The sequence below is a fragment of the Gymnoscopelus braueri genome (assembly GCF_963280865.1).
Source record: "Gymnoscopelus braueri genome assembly, chromosome: 10".
Classification (NCBI taxonomy): Eukaryota; Metazoa; Chordata; class Actinopteri; order Myctophiformes; family Myctophidae; genus Gymnoscopelus; species Gymnoscopelus braueri.
The window spans coordinates 28,378,288-28,394,377 of record NC_137611.1 but is presented as its reverse complement, the minus strand read 5'-3'; the positions used below and the strand labels follow the sequence as shown (position 1 = coordinate 28,394,377).

General features: G+C 42.4%; 1 protein-coding gene across 3 annotated transcripts in view; it reads right to left on the bottom strand.

Moving 5' to 3' along the window:
- The window catches only part of LOC308094376 (laminin subunit alpha-3-like), an 83,323-nt gene that overhangs the window by 29,821 nt on the left and 37,412 nt on the right, over positions 1-16,090 (bottom strand). For all 3 annotated transcript variants that reach the window (XM_080440992.1, XM_080440993.1, XM_080440994.1), the window contains exons 16-32: positions 15,837-15,889; positions 15,303-15,411; positions 13,620-13,672; positions 11,789-11,894; positions 11,455-11,554; positions 10,842-10,998; positions 10,094-10,241; positions 9,291-9,433; positions 8,421-8,524; positions 7,138-7,294; positions 6,043-6,206; positions 5,772-5,880; positions 5,556-5,653; positions 2,253-2,442; positions 1,553-1,679; positions 1,086-1,234; positions 312-427 (exon numbers count right to left, since the gene is read on the bottom strand). In XM_080440992.1, coding sequence (XP_080297118.1) covers positions 312-427; positions 1,086-1,234; positions 1,553-1,679; positions 2,253-2,442; positions 5,556-5,653; positions 5,772-5,880; positions 6,043-6,206; positions 7,138-7,294; positions 8,421-8,524; positions 9,291-9,433; positions 10,094-10,241; positions 10,842-10,998; positions 11,455-11,554; positions 11,789-11,894; positions 13,620-13,672; positions 15,303-15,411; positions 15,837-15,889 — 2,083 coding nt within the window. The remainder of the gene's footprint in view (positions 1-311; positions 428-1,085; positions 1,235-1,552; positions 1,680-2,252; positions 2,443-5,555; positions 5,654-5,771; positions 5,881-6,042; positions 6,207-7,137; positions 7,295-8,420; positions 8,525-9,290; positions 9,434-10,093; positions 10,242-10,841; positions 10,999-11,454; positions 11,555-11,788; positions 11,895-13,619; positions 13,673-15,302; positions 15,412-15,836; positions 15,890-16,090) is intronic.

Below are 16,090 nucleotides of genomic sequence, written 5' to 3'. Positions count from 1 at the left end.
ATAGAAAAATAGGTTGGTTTATTCATATAGTTGCAGCTAGAGGGCGCCATTTACAAAAACATCCATTGTGTGGTTTATTTTAATGCACTTCTGGTACTTCTGAAATGGAAGCCAGGTAGCACATAGAGCTGAAATCACATGAAAATGAAGTTATATAATAAGCACTCAAAGTTTAAAACTACTAACTAATCTACTAACTAACTATTGTAAAACTTAATTCATTCTAAATTGTATATAACGTTTTTTCTGCTGGATATTGCTTGAGCAGTAAGAAGCTTAATGACATCATGCTGTATACACTGACTGCTTACTCAATATAGAATCCCTCTCCTCTGCAGTGTTGTATAAAATCTGCAGACTTATCCAGCGGTTTGGGTTTCAGGAGATCTGGGGCGTAACTGTTATCGCGAACCACCAAGACATAATCCTAAAGCGGAACAAAGCATAACAAATTATAAAAAAGCAACAACAATGCTCTAACTGATAACCTCCCTTGCTTATCAGTGATATGCAAACCCTATATGAAGCATGATATGAACACAAAATGATCAGTATTTACCACTTTAAGCGTTATTTTATTCTGTTTGGACCTAATCTGGAGAGTGAAAACCAAACTGGACGGAGTAGATGTTAGCAGACTTAAATGGTTTGAGAGCTTAACTCTAATGGCCGATTTATACTACATTGTACGACGGTGTCTCGTGCTAAAACTAGCCCATCTAAAAGCTCACAGCGCGTCACATAGCGACGTGCTGTGAGCTTTTAGATCTGCTGTTTTCTAAGCAGACTGTATAGCCAAGCTAGGTACACAACATCCAGCTCATTGTTGTTGTTTTAGGATATGGCAGAACCCTGAGGAGAGAATACCTCATCATAGCAGGCAGTTGACCTGAACGACCTTAAACAAGGCATTCCAAGCATAATCTCCTCGGTTCAAGAACCGTGCCTCTAATCGGCGGCCCCAAAAGTGTCACGTACGGCTTAAAAGGTACATTAAATTCATCGCATTGCCTCTTGGGCGACCCAGACAACTGGTTGAGAACGGTAAGCACGAAAGGCTTAGCGATGGGTCTTAAGCGACTGACCAGGGTGAGGGTCTTTCCAGGCGGAATCTTGACAGAGATGATGGGCTCTCGCCAGGAATGGCGCTCAAAGTCAAGGGCGATGCGCTGCTCGGCGATGACCACCTCCCTGCAGCCGGAGACACTGGGGCAGAAGGAGGCATTTATGGAGCCTGGGGGGGGGGGGGGTGAAGACAAGTAGAGAAAAGGAGGAGGTGAGTTCAAAGAATGTCACACAATAAGAGCTATTAAGGCTATAACGGAAAGTGTGTCCAAGATCTTTGATCATCTTGTCATGACCTGAGGGGGCTTATAAATCTGACCTTATAAAAGGTATCACCCCTTCACTAAGAAGACCACAATTATGCCCAGATCACACGCTCGTTACATCCATTAGCAGCTGCCAGGAGCAAAAAACATTATGCTCAAAAGGGAGCCGGTATGGTTCTATTTCATTTGATTAAACAGGTGTGAGACTCTCACAAACTCACCGTTCCAGGTGCGCCCCGTGTCCACCCGCACTTCCACGGGGAAGGAGATGTGTTCTGGCTGCCGATAGTGGACCACAACCACATACCTGCCCGGGAGGGGTACGGTGGGGTTGAAACTGATCTCCGTCTGGAAAAAAAGGGGGGGAGGAGGACGGGAAAGGGAGCATAGTGCAGACCGGGGTAAAAGACTGAGAAATGCATGGGAATGGCGCAGAGGGGACCTGTTGTCTCCAGCCCTCGAGACAAGCGAGCTTAAAACAGCTACGGGTCAATGGTGTGGGCCAGTGGTTTTCAACCAGTGGTCCGGGGACCACCAGTGGTCCTTGGGGGGCTACCAGGGGGTCCCCAGCTAAGTTAGTTAATATAGCCTCAGAATCATTTTAACCACTTAGCTTTGGCTATTAAAAAATAGCAGATATACAAGCTCATAGCGCAGCACCGAGTGCCACGCTATGAGCTTGTAGATCTGCTATTTTTGAAAAATCGTGAAAATGTGTGCAAATGTAAACATTTTGAACATTTGAACAAGATTCGAGAACATTTTTAACTCAAATCATTGCTTCTGGGGGGTCCCTGGCACAAAACATTTTCAGATGGTGGTCCGCGGGCCAAATGTATATCAATTTAGGGGTCCCTGGCATGAAAAAGGTTGAAAACCACTGGTGTATAGGCAACAAGGGGCACAATTCAACAGTGATACCTGGGGAGATTTAAGCAGGACCCCTTCACTTTGGGGTTCAGTGAGAGGGAGCTGTCGCCTCCGCCTCCACTCCTCGCTCCCCCTTTGCTGAGGGGTGACGACCCGGGGGGAGGACGGCTGTCCGTCGCGAGCTGCGTCCAAAAGCCACGACGCGGCGGGTCTGGTGAACTGGCTTGGAACACAATGATGACTGAAGAGACAGAAGAGCAGCAAGATGTTGACTATAAGACTTATAGGAAACTTTAATGTACTCTGAGCGGCAATTTTAGGTACAGCACAGTACATATAGACAATTAAAAGCACATCACAAAAACAACAGCAGTAATCCAAATCACCTGTGGCAGCAAACATACTATCATCACAGACAAGGCAAACATTTAACCCATTTAAGCGATTCTTAAAAATGTTTTCTAAATCCTTTTTTGAGAAAAAAAAATCGGAAAAATATTTTTTCAAGATTTTTCAAAAATAGCAGATCTACAAGCTCATAGCGCGGCACTCGGTGCCGCGCTATGAGCTTGTATATCTGCTATTTTTGAATAGCCAAAGAAATCTAAAGTGACACAGATACGTTCCAGGTCTTAATCATAGAGGTATAATATAACTAGAGGGCGGATTGCCCCGCCCCCAGCTATCATTTCAATGAATGTGCTCAGTGGCGTTTTGAAGCACCCGGAAACCTGCCGGAAGTAGAATTATTGGTTCGATTTTGACCACACGTAGAGTTATGAGCATGCGCACTAGTGTCCTTTTTGCGTTCTACGGCAGCCTGTGTGTCAAGGATTGAACGCGAGATATTTATTAAATACACTCGAGATGCATATTTATATGTAAATGCATATGTATGTATGTATAATATGTTTACATATTTATATGTATAAAATTATCTCTCAGTATGTTTTGCGCGTGCATGTATTTCTCCCTGCCTGCAGTTCCAGCTTTGGCCACTGGGGTGGCAGCTTCAATGTTTCTCAGCAACTCTGGGGGCTTGGTCTTAATGGGTTAAGGCAAAACAACTGTCTAAAGTAAAAATAAATAATAATACTAATAATAAATAGGCCTATATTGCTTAAAGCTCGTGGCTGAGTACTTGAAGGGATTGCCAAGCAGCACTGAAGTGGAATAATTTGATCCATTTGGACATGGGGTCAATCCCCGAGCAGAGGTCGTAATTTACAGTATGAAATGGCGCTAATCTCCAGTGATCCTCTTTTGAATCTTGACATCCTCCGACTATCACATTCTCTTTCATCAATGTACAACGTACAGAAATCACACATTTACACATTCCACACACTTCGTATGAAAGCTCCTGTGTTAGAGGCCAACTCTCTGATCCTTTGGCAATCCCCTCTGCCTTCAGGATTAATTTTCCCCCCATCCTCGTTTTTTTTGCTTCCACCTCTCTTGCATATTTTCCATTTCATTATGACATTACTGTAGATTCAAGCCCCATGACCAAATATCCCCGAACTCCCATTTGTTTGAATGTTTTTGTCTTTTGTTCATCTGCCCTTATCAGCCTTTCTGTCACAAGGCCGTTCTGGCACCTCATTTCATGTTTTTTCCTCGTTTATTTCTTTTTGGTTCAAAAAGCAGAACAATGCAGGCCAAAGAACTTGTGATATCGTCAGCAAACCACTGCGCCGTATCAAATTATTGCGAGAGACTTGAAAGAGATTGTTTTTCCATTTGGATTTGCTTTCTTGATAGAGGAGATATGGGCTCAGTAATAGGCTTTTAGTTGTGATCTTAATGGAGGCACTCTCTTTTAAGGATTTCATTAGTTGAGCCATGTGCAGTGAGTGCGAAACCATTTTAATGTGGCTGTTTGTTTGTCTGTATGTCAAGTCAAGCGCAGACTCAATGTGCTTTAAAAAGATAAAAGAAATAAAGACAAGAAAATAAAAATAAAGACAAAGGTCAGCAATGACACAAAATGAACACAATTACATATGATTAACATGTAAGAATGAATTAATAAAATTAAAGTCCAGTTTTAAAGATAACTGCACACCCCAAACCTAGCTGAAAGCTTGTGAAAACAGGTAGGTTATTTGTTTTCTTTTAAAAGAAGACACTGTTGTAACAGACCTTAGATCAGCTGGTATAGAATTCCACAGAGTGGGACCATAGTGACTGGAAGCACCATAACTTGATTTAGAGTTTATCCAGTGTATAGTGAGGAGACCTGTCAGATGATCTAAGGGTCCTGGTTGGTACGTATGGTTCAAGTATGTCAGAAACATAGGAAGGAGCTAAACCATTGATAGATAAACCCTGGAACAATGAGAATTACTTTAAAATCAATTATTTGTTTCACTGGGAGCCAGTGAAGAGAAGATAAAACAGGAGTAATATGTTCAAATGTCTTGGTTCTAGTTAAAACTCTAGCAACAGCATTCTGAACAAGCTGGAGTTTATATAACACCTGCTTTGTCAGTGCAAAGAGAGAATTATAATAATCCAGTCTATTAGAAGTAAAAGCATGAACCAGTTTTTCAGAGTCTAATTGAAACAGGAAGCATCTAACTTTAGAGATGTTACTTAGATGATAAAAGGCAGTCTTGGAGATGTAATTGATGTGCTTCTGGAAGTTTTCAACATGCTCACAGGGTTTGCTGACAAGGGAAGTAACAGGGAATTAATATGATGTCTTAAATCCTTAGGACCCCACTAATAAAATCTCAGTTGTATGATCATTTAACTTTAAGAAAGTGTTGGTCATCCAGTCTTTGATGTCTGAGATGCACTGGGCACCCGAGTGGAAGCATGTATAAATTTAAGTTTTATGTAGTTGTATCCCTCTCTTGACAGAGAGAGGTAATTGCATAACTGTCCGGGCGGATCTATGCCATCTGCTTGAAATAACTTTGACTTTGCCAACGAGTAGGTGTCCTACTCTAAAAGATAGAGCCTGGAAAAAATTTATGGATTCAGGGAAAGTGTGCAGAAATCATTTAAATGCTACTGTCAAATAACAGGACTGGAAACTGACAGTAAATAATTGTCTGTAAATATATGTATTGTACGGCTGGAAATTCTAGGTTGGCCACTGGGTGTTGGTTTGAAAGAGAGAAAACCAAAAAGGAAGGCCGACCCTGTGCTCCGACAACCTCAGGTGAGTGACCCTGCCCTGTGAGAGGAATGCACGGAATCACACCTGGAAAACAGATGTATTTGTCTCTCCACAGCAGGAGGCCAAAGGAAAGGGCTGCAGGTCCTTTTTTCTTACAAACAGGTTTGCCTCTATGCCTGTTGTTGTTATTACCCTGTGATACCCCCGTTATTGAGTTGCTGTACCTGTCTTCAGTAAAGCGGCCATGGACCGAGACACAGAGTATCTTGGGGTTCACATACTCCATGAAGAATTCCTCTGCAGGCACTGCAAAGACTTTATGCTACGGAGAAAATTATAAATATGAAATGCACGGGAAAAAAAGTTAATTCTGTTCTGTAATTCTGCGATTATTAAATCAATGAATGATCTTAAAAAAATAAAAAAAAACTCTGTCTTACCAGTAGGAAGGAGGCTGTGGAAGACTGCAGGAGAAGCGTGTCCTTATGCGTGAGCTGGAACACGGCCACTCGGTTACTGCTGTCCACGGCAACACTCCGACAGAGGAAGCTGCAGGTGGATGCAATGAACAAACGAATGAAAAAACATCATTAACACTGGACAGGAGCAACATTTTTATTTATACAGCCGATATGAGCAGATGCCCAGCATTGGGTCAGAACAGGACTCGTCGTGCCTGATGGCTGCATGCGATGAAATTCAACAACGCACCTGTAAGCGCAGCTGTAAACGTTGGCTCTGGCCTGGATCTCGCCATCTGACTGGCCGTTGACGAGCAGGTTGACGTTCTGGACCATGTCCACCTCGCTGGCATACTCCAGGACCAGAGCGTATGGACCGGGCCGAGACACACGCAGACCAAGCTGGAGCTGGGCCTACAGTACAGACACAAGTGACAAATACATTTCTCATACAATGTCATCCTGCCTGGGACAAGAGCACAGTGGTTCTCGAACATGTGAAGGACCCCCAATTGATATGCATTTGGCCACGGACCCCCGCCGCCCTCGCCCCCCCCAGACTCAAAATTCGTAATAATAAAAAAAATCTCCAGCTCAGCACTGGGCACCCAGGGAGATCTACAAGCTCACAGATGTGCTATGTTTGAATCGCTGAAGTATAAAATGGCTTTAACCCATTAAGGCCTGAGGCCGATTCTTAAAATGTTTTTAACTAACTCATTGAGTGCCATTAACGTGTTTCACGTGTTTTACCGCTATGGTGCAACGTGCCATTAACGTGTTTCACGTGTTTAAAAAAAAAAAAATCAGAACCCAAGATATCATTATCTGAAGATCCACTCCTTGTTTAACTTATAACTGAAAAAGGCTGTATCTCGCTTCCTACGCACTTTTTTTTTACTTGAAAAAAATAAAAAATCGTACTGGCCAGAAATAGCCAGAAATAATTCGGGCACTCAATGAGTTAAAATCCTAACAGTTTTTTGAAAAATAAATAAATATTTTTTTCACGATTTTTCAAAAATAGCAGATCTACAAGCTCATAGTGCGGCACCGAGTGCCGTATATCTGCCGTATATCTGCTATTTTTGAATAGCCCAAAGAAATCTAAAATGACACAGATGTGTTCCCGGTCTTAATGGGTTAAAGTGGATTTTGACACTATGTAAAAAGATGTTGCTGGGGAGTGAGAAGCACTTTGAGAACCGCTGCAACAACAGAAGGAAACTGTGCTGAGATAATGAACATACTGTATAAGATGTTGTACTTTCATTCGTGCAACATGCGAACATTTGCACCCGTTTGCATACATGTTTTAGGTCTCTGTGCTCATAGGCGTGCCTACCTGTGTGCCACTGACAGAGGCCATCTCGGGGTGATCTGGGGTGGGCCGTCGCACACGGACCTGCCTCTTCCGGCGCCCACCGCGGTTGGAGAGCTTTCCCTGGGTGCCCAGTGCGGAGCTGAACCCGTCCATTGACACGTGCTTGTACAACAGACAGCTGAGAGAAAGAGCCACGCAGACACAAACGGTGGTCAGCTATGAGTAATAACACTGCAATTTCCAGAGATCGGCACTCATCATTTTAGCTGCATCATTCTAGCTCTCTTTGATCTGGGCATAAAGTTTCAATTGAATGTTCATGAAGATTTATTAATCTAATGTATAGCAGTGTTGATTTTGTCGATTAAAACAGGACGAACAATGTTCGTTGACTACCTTTTTTCACTGCCGAAAACTAAATAAAAACTATGCTATGATGACTAAAACTAAGGATAAGGATAATTCCTTTTAACAGGACGTTCATGAAAGTCCTTGCGGGCTTGTTTCCAATGAGGGCCTGTGAGCAATTAGGGGTTAAGAGTCTTGCTCAGGGACAAATTTCATTTCATCGACACATATGCTGGCGTGGCCTGGAATCGTACCTGGGGCAACCAGGGCCTCTGGTTCCCTAGGCGGGATCACTAACCACTCAGCTATGGCCGCCCCTAAGACTAAATATATTGACAATTTCGTCAACAAATAAAAACTAGACTAACATGTTAGTGAGGGACTAGTAGAGAAGAGATCCAGTAGAACTAAAAGACGTGTCATTTTATGTTTGGTTGCGCTCAGATGTTGCATGCTGAAAATAGCAGATCTACAAGCTCACAACGCGTCGCAGTGTAGATCGGCTATTTTCAGCAGGCAACCAAGTATAAAATCAGCCATTACGACGCCAAGGCACCGCCAAAATACATTTTAGTCGAATAAATCAATGGTAGATTTAGTCGACTATAACCTTAAGATATTTAGTAAAAAAAAACTAGACAAAAACTAAAACATTTCAGATGACCAAAATATGACTAAAACTAAATGGAATTGTATTCAAAAGACTATGGCTAAAACTAAATCAAAATTTGCTGTCAAAATCAACACTGATGTATAGTATAGATCAGTGTGTCTCAAACAGAGTGTCAGTGCCCAATATCGAGTGGTGAGACATATTCACCGCCTCGGGAAGAACAGCTTTGTGTGATGTCAGTTGTTGTGATGTGGTATATCAGTTAATTAATTCATTGAGATGTGGCTCCCAAGCGAGAAACCAGTTGAGGACCATTGGTTTACACGATAAATCCTGTAATTACTTTGTGTCTCTATCTGCAGCGGGGGTGTACGTGCATGGCTGGGTGATCTTCTCCTGCAGTAGAGGTGCCTCATAGTAGTCGCGGGGAAGCAGCACTAAGTAATCCTGAGAAATAAGAGGCAAGTTTAATTTACATTACACCGAGCACGCAACCCAAACATATTGCATTGTGTAAGCAAAACACTGCTTAAAGTGCCAGACACTAACTTTTAACAATAGCAATGTTTTGAAAACATTTCAACCACAAGTCGTTGTGTACAGTTAATAATGCGAGCTCTGCGTCTACAACCTCAAATGTTCCCTTCCCAAGGCTTCTGAATTCTGCTACCAAGTTTATTTTAGTTTTACAGTGAGCTCTATCCAACTCCTTCTTTTTGGCATTAGATACAGTACCTCTGTGGTCATTTGTCGGCCATTAGTAAAACTCTTGCTCAATATTTGCATCTAGAACACCACAGGCATTTGTTCACGATGTGAATCAGCCTATCTCTTTGACTGCACAAATTACTTTGTTTTGAAAACACAAAACATGAAAATAGTATGAGTAAAAAAGAAAGAATGTATTCTGCTGATTTCTCTCACAGAAGCTCTTTCAATTATCGCTATTAGTTAAGAATGACTGTTCCCTGATCTCTTTCTAAAACAACGTTGGTAACTGACACTTTAATCCTTTCACCAGAGCATAAATTAAACCTGATTTATAGTTGCGCGTGGCTGTCGTGCACCAAAAATAAATAGCAGATGTACAAGCTCGAGCTTGTAGATTGGCTATTTACGGTGCGCAACACCCCTGCACAACTCCGTATGACTCAGGCTTTCGACATGAGGAAGACGCACGAACAAAGCCCTTTTTCCCCTCTCTTGTACTCACAAGCAGAATTCCCTGGGCCTGTATGTGGATCACCCATTTTCCAGGGGTCAAAGAGAAGGGCTGAGCGAAACCCTCTCCTGGAACCGTAAGGAAAGTAGGGGAGGTGCTGACAGGGAACACCACCTCCTGACTCTGACCTGACCCTGCAGAAGAAATAAAACCACAAGGCCGTAAAATGACACCTTCACAGCTGAGAGCACATTACAATAGGAAAAGCATCGGCTGTCATCGACTGCGTAAGATATTAGATGCATCATGCACCAATTTATAAACAACATGAAGGGGAGTTGTTGTTTTTTATTGTTATGCTACACCAGTGCCGGGGGAAATCAACTATGTTGGCATTATAGTTAATACCCTCCTCTTGACAAAAAATGTGAATGTTCCAGTCTGAGTGGTTTTCTGAGCCAAAATGATATAAATTAGTTCATTCAAAGACTTCACAGAGTCATTTGTCAATCATTCTGGCTCGCCTGGGTCTTTTGGTGTACAGCACATTATTTATTTCAGATTTTCCTATCTATAAAGCCCCCTTTTTAATGCATAACATGGTTAAAGACCCCTTTACACAAATCGTTTGTGGCTTTTGAGCCACAGTCCTGGAACCCTGGTGCCCCCCAGGGACCAGTATGGATGGCCTTGACTCCCTTGACAAAAGCTACAATACAGTGTGTGCTTAGTTCTATTATGTGTGTGTTATGAGCAAACAGGGTGTGAACAGGGTGTTGAATTGGACCTTAAATGACAATGGTATGCATGGTGACACATTTAAAAGTTAACTTTGGTGTCAGACACAGCCTTACCTGGCGCGCCACGGTTATTGGTGGCCTTGACACTACCGCTCACATTTGTACCGCTGGGGTTAGCGAACCGCAGAACCACACGGAACAGGGGGGACAGAGGCTGCCTTGCCTCGTCCACATCAACATGCACTGTTACTCTGACTTCAGTCTGCAGAGACAAGGGGAGGGGGGGGGACACATAGCTGACTGGAGGGACACCGGTTTGGGCGGGAGGCGTTAAGGGAAATGTTAATGACAGACTAGTGGGTTAAGCGGGTAAACTGATACAAGGGGTTAATTAATGGAGAGCCGGCGCGGTCAAGACAGGAAAAAGAAAGCTATAGGAAAGATGGCCCTTCACTTACAGTCACAGCAAGAGTGAAAGCCAGCCTCTTCCGTGACCAAGATCCTCGCTCTCACACGCGCCGCCCCTTTTTGTTGGAGAGTGGCGTAGCGCATTATTACATGGAAAGGGCCAGGAAAGCCTATGGCAAGCGTTAGGATCACCTCTGGCTGAGAAGAGATAGGATTAGTGCTAGGAGAGCTAGCCACCACATTGCCTACAATAGCCTCATTGTAAATGTTTCAAGTGGGAGAGAGGTAAAAGAGAAGGCAAGTGCAACAGCAGTAAAGTAAGTGGAAAGATGCATCCTGTAAAACCTTGAGATAACAGACAAGGTCGAGCTCCCCCCCCGCAATAAATGAGTGCCAAATTATTTCACATAGTGCGGTGAAAATGTCCCAACAATTGAAGTAAACATGTACTGACCTGTGCTGTAGACATAATGGCATAACCTCTCCAGCTGAATGCTGGGAAGTTGCGGGGGTCAAACCCAAAGCGCACAGGCCTGGAGTTGGGAGTGATGCCATTCTCTACTTCATACTTTAGCTGGTGGAGGCTAGGGAAATAGTAGCCAGATCTGGGCCTAGTGGGGCAGAATTAAATTTAAACACAAATTATACATAGTGAACATAGCTGTCTTTTTGTGCATGAGGATGTAAGGGCTTTCAGCACTCAGCTGTCATAGTAGAGAGTAAGAGTATGTCAATTGGTAGATAAGATATAGACTAGAATAGATAATATACATTAGGACTGCAACAGTTAATCGAACTAATCGATTTACTAGACTCTTAAAAAAAATGGCAATCGTTAATTCAATAAAATTAGCGATTAATAATCAATCCCTATTTTCACTATTTTTGCATGGCACCATTGTGCGACAAAGTATAAAATATTGCTTAAATGGTTAATTAATGTATAGATTTTTTTTTTTTAAACAGGCTTCTCAATTATTTGATTAATCGAAGAGCTGCAGCTCTAATATGCGTACATTTCATAAACATGTGTTTATCTATTAAGTTATGATTCAGTCAGTGCTTACTCTGTGCAGGTACGGCCCACTACGTGATTCCGACACCGACACTGTCCCGACATATCATCACAGGCCCTGCCATTAGCCCCGCCCACATCACACTGACAGCCTATCAGGAAGACAAAAATAAAGTATAATAACTTATGTTGGTTATGAAGTAAAATCTTGGCATTTTGTTTCACTTGTATGTCAATTATTGATGTATTACATGTTACGTGGAAGTGGTTTTATTAAAAGATAGAAACACATTTTTGTAATCATCCAGTATAACAATTGTGTAGAAATAGAGCATAAGAATAGAGTAGCCCATATTCAATGATTTAGGTTTGAAGACGTTACTCACCTTCACAGCCAAAATAGTTACGTTTCTGCACCAGGAAGTATCCATGCTTACATGTGTCACAGGAATGTCCACATGCATTTGGTTTACAGTAACACTGCCCATTTTTCTAGAGGAGACGATTAATAGTGCAAATATCAGATTATAGGCATACAGCCCATGCAAAACACGGTAGATGAAAAGTACCAAAATTAAAGTACTAAAATGTTTGAAAATAGCAGATCTACAAGCTCACAACGCGTCGCATCGCGACGCGTTGTGAGCTTGTAGATCGGCTATTTTCAAATAGCCTGGGTATAAAATAGGGCTAAAGGGGTTAATGTATGTTTTATGATGTAATCATTTATATCTGCAAAGTAACTAGTAACTAGACGCGTCGCAATTCAGGGCAATTGCAAAGTGTGGTTGCGCCGACGCGAGTCGCGGGTCGCTGCCGCCGGGACTCGGGGAATAAGCTGGGAGGAATACCGTCGGAGGCCGCGTGACGTGCCATTCGAATCGGGTGTCAATCGGATCCTGCCTTCGTGATACATGCCGTTTTGATTTTAGGAAATAGGCCCCTCCCACAAATGTAACGGGCCAATCATATTGTCACGTCACTCCTGATATCACTTTTATTTCATTTTGAGAGGATTGATCCCCCCAAAAATCATATTTTTGCATCAAACGGTTACGTTTTGTGCATTTGTGGCGCCCCCTATGGGTCAAAGTGGAAATACTTTTGGGGATTCGTTGAGTAAACCACCCTCGATATGTGACTCAAATTTGGGATTGACTGGACGTTTCGTTAGTGATTTGTGGCCTTTTTTGTAAAACGGGCCCCTTCCGCTAACTTTGGAAGCCATTTACGGACGAACGGTATGGACTATCAAAATTCTGTTTCGCTCCAGATTATCGCATGGGTCCAGAGATAATGTGTACCGATTTTTGTGAAATTTGGAGAAAATATGTGGGAGGAGGAGCTAAAAGTGTGTTTTGAAGAAAATTCAAAATGGCGGAAAATCTATCCTGACGCAAATGGGCGTGGCCTATATGGGGAGTTGCGTCATGACCCAAGGAATCTAGGGGGAAAAAAGATTTTTATTCTAGGACCTACGGTTCAAAAGTTATAGGCCAAAAACGTAAAGTGGGCTGTTATAGCGCCACCATGAGGCCGAATGGTGTGATTATTTATTTAAATAATTTCGGACTAAATTATAAACCTCCCCTCCAAATCTGGTAACTCTAGCTCTTACGGTTTCTGAGAAAAAAATACTTGAATTTGAGTTTTTTCACTTTTCCATTAAAGTGGATGGGGACATTTAATGCACTAATAAATCAATATCAATAAAACTATGCAACCAATCTCTTAACAAAATACAAGCAGACGATTCCCGGTGAGGCCGGTCATTTTGACATATGGCACTAAATTGGGAAAAATAAACTGTGGGAGGAGATGCGGTTGAAAAAATTGTTTATCTAGAAAGAATAAAGTTTCTGTAAAACAATAGTCTGGTTGCCCATTCGGGCAACCACACTAACTAAAGTTTTCAAATAATTGTAGTGGAGTAAAAATACAATATTCGCCTCTGAGATGTAGTGGAGTAGAAGTAAAAGTATAGACAATTGGAAATACTCCAGTAAAGTAAAAGTACCTCAAAATTGTACTTAAGTACAGTACATGAGTAAATGTACTTAGTTACTTTACACCACTGTACATCAAATAGCATTTAACATACCTGCCAACATTAGAGAGAGTAATAACAGAACATTTAACCCTGCACGTACAGTACAGTGTAATAGTATTATTGCTCATCACAGGCGGAGAGTATAAAGGAAACTCAGGTAACCTCACCTGCTGACACTCCCCAACGCCACTCAAGGTCCCCTTTACATCACACTGACACTCTGTCAAAGAGAGAGAGAGGGAGATGAGGTGGGGTTGGTAATGGGGTGGGAGATGGTGTTGGTCGTGAATAGAGTCTGATTACACGATTCTCTCACTTTTATGGGTGAAACATGACAGCACAAGCCCCCTCCCCTGATCCTCAGAGAGTTGCACATCAAAGGCCACGGCGGGGGGAACGTTACCGTTGGGGCTTTCAACTCACTGAACGAAATAAAGGCTCTCCTCAATGTTCGGCCACAGTTAACCTGAGGCATTCCTGGGATATTAAACTTGTTTTTTTTCTCCCTCTTCTCTCCTGTATCTCCGCACAGGCTGACAGTGATAACATTCTTACTGCAAAGCAGAGCTGTAACATTAGACCAGGTATCTGCACTATCTGGGCAAAGCCTCAGGCTGTTCCCTCACCACTGGCTGGTTAATGGAGGCAAGCTACTCCTCAACTGACTGTTTCTATATACAGTATACTTATGTTGAAATGGTGTACAGTACTATAGTTTTTTTGGTAGTGGATATTAAAGCTGTTAGGCACTGCCAGAGCGCTAGACGCTTTAAAAGTGTTTACTTTACTAATTGGCGCTGAATAACCACCGCCTTTTTCTTTTTTTGGACCACATGGGTAGAGGGAGGAGCTTGGGAGTATTCCAGGTTTCTGAAATGCCACCGTGCACATTCTTGCACTGTGACATTGATGAAATCCCACTCGTTCAAAAGGAAAGCTGCCAAGAAGCCTGTATTAATGTGTTTTCCCCCCCAACCGTCCCTGTGAAGGACAGGAGAGTGGATGGATGGCTCCCCGTTGACAGAGTGTGTAAGAGAGGCCAAGGCCCATATCAGCACCTCTTCAGGTTGCTACTGATGATTTAATACTTCTGACGATAAAACATAGGGGCTGATATTGCTACGGGAAAAAAACCCTTTGGACTATTTTTGCAGAAGCTGTGCAGCTACTGTTGCCGTTTTTGCCTCAGGTGTGCAGCTCCTGTAGGTGTTTTAGCAGAGGGTGTGCAATTAGTTGTTTTTGCAGAAGGTGCGCACGCGTAGAGACGAGACGATATACAATATTATGTTTTTATCATGATAAAAAACTATTCAAGTCATCATAAAATAGTCAATAACCTCCATCTTACTCTGGGATCAATTCGCTGAGGGAAACAGTGATATGTAAAGGGTCTGTGTGTGGAAATGACCGTTTACAGTTTTGCAGTAGGTGGGCTCTCTACACTAGCTGAAGGCTCGCTCTCTTGAATAATAGAATAAAACATAATAATATCTTATTGTGATTATCTGTTGGGTATTGACAAGAGTCCGAATCTGTTTGTTTTCAGTAAAAAGATTGTTCACAAATGATGGTCTATGAGACAATACAAATATATGCAGAAATTTGCACCCTTTGCATATTTTAAGCATATTTCTTATTTTGTCCACAATAATTGTGACATTACAGTTTCATATCGTCCCATCACTAGGTGTTTTTGCAGAAGGTGTGCAGCTGTTTTTGCAGAACGAGTAGCAGCTCTTTGCGGCACTCTCAAAGCGAGGTACAGCATGCTATGAGCAGTCTGTGTGGATAGGCTTCACAATGTATCCAGGTTATCATGTAACATTATATTTGTCCTACTTGGGACTTACCTATACAGCCGCTGGGGTGATCTGTAGCTAGGTTCCAGTAGAGAGGTTTACATCTGTCACACTGAGGTCCCTCTACATTTGGTAGGCAGCGACAGGAGCCCTGGTCAGGCTACAGGGTTGGTAAGTACAGAATAATATTAACTATATATATATACACAGTACAGTATATGCTCTAACATTGATCACATTGTATCTAGGAGTCCTATAGTAAATGTCTGTGGCACTGATGCATATTGTTGATTTTCTTTTCAGTTTCTTCTTCAAAATGGAAGGAAGTCTCTTTTCCTTTTTTTTGATTACAGTTGATTTCACTTCCACTGACACAAAAAAAAAAACGTCCTTGTTAACTCTGCCGGATGAAGGTTTGGCAAGTTTGCTCTGTTATCAGATACAGGAATGTGAATACACGTGAGTCCACACCCAGTTGGGGGCGCGCGGGGGGGGGGGTCTAATACTGACAGGAAATTATCATCATGTTACGAAAGCTACGTTTTTAGCATAGAAATGATAGTCTGTTGAGAGAGGCCTACCTACCGTTTGTGAATTGATGACTTCTGACCCCGCTGGGTTACACTGTCTAATGGAGGCTGGAAACACACACACACACAATACACACACACAGTCAAAGGACAAGCTCAAATCATACAGTAGGCCAGAAGGACAGTAGGCCATTAACTCTTGAGATTATGTGTAAAGCATTCACCTTTATAGTACAACATATTTTGAGATGGGGGACATGAAAAAGTTTGAGCACAGCTGATACAGCAACTGAAGTTTTTCAGAAAACT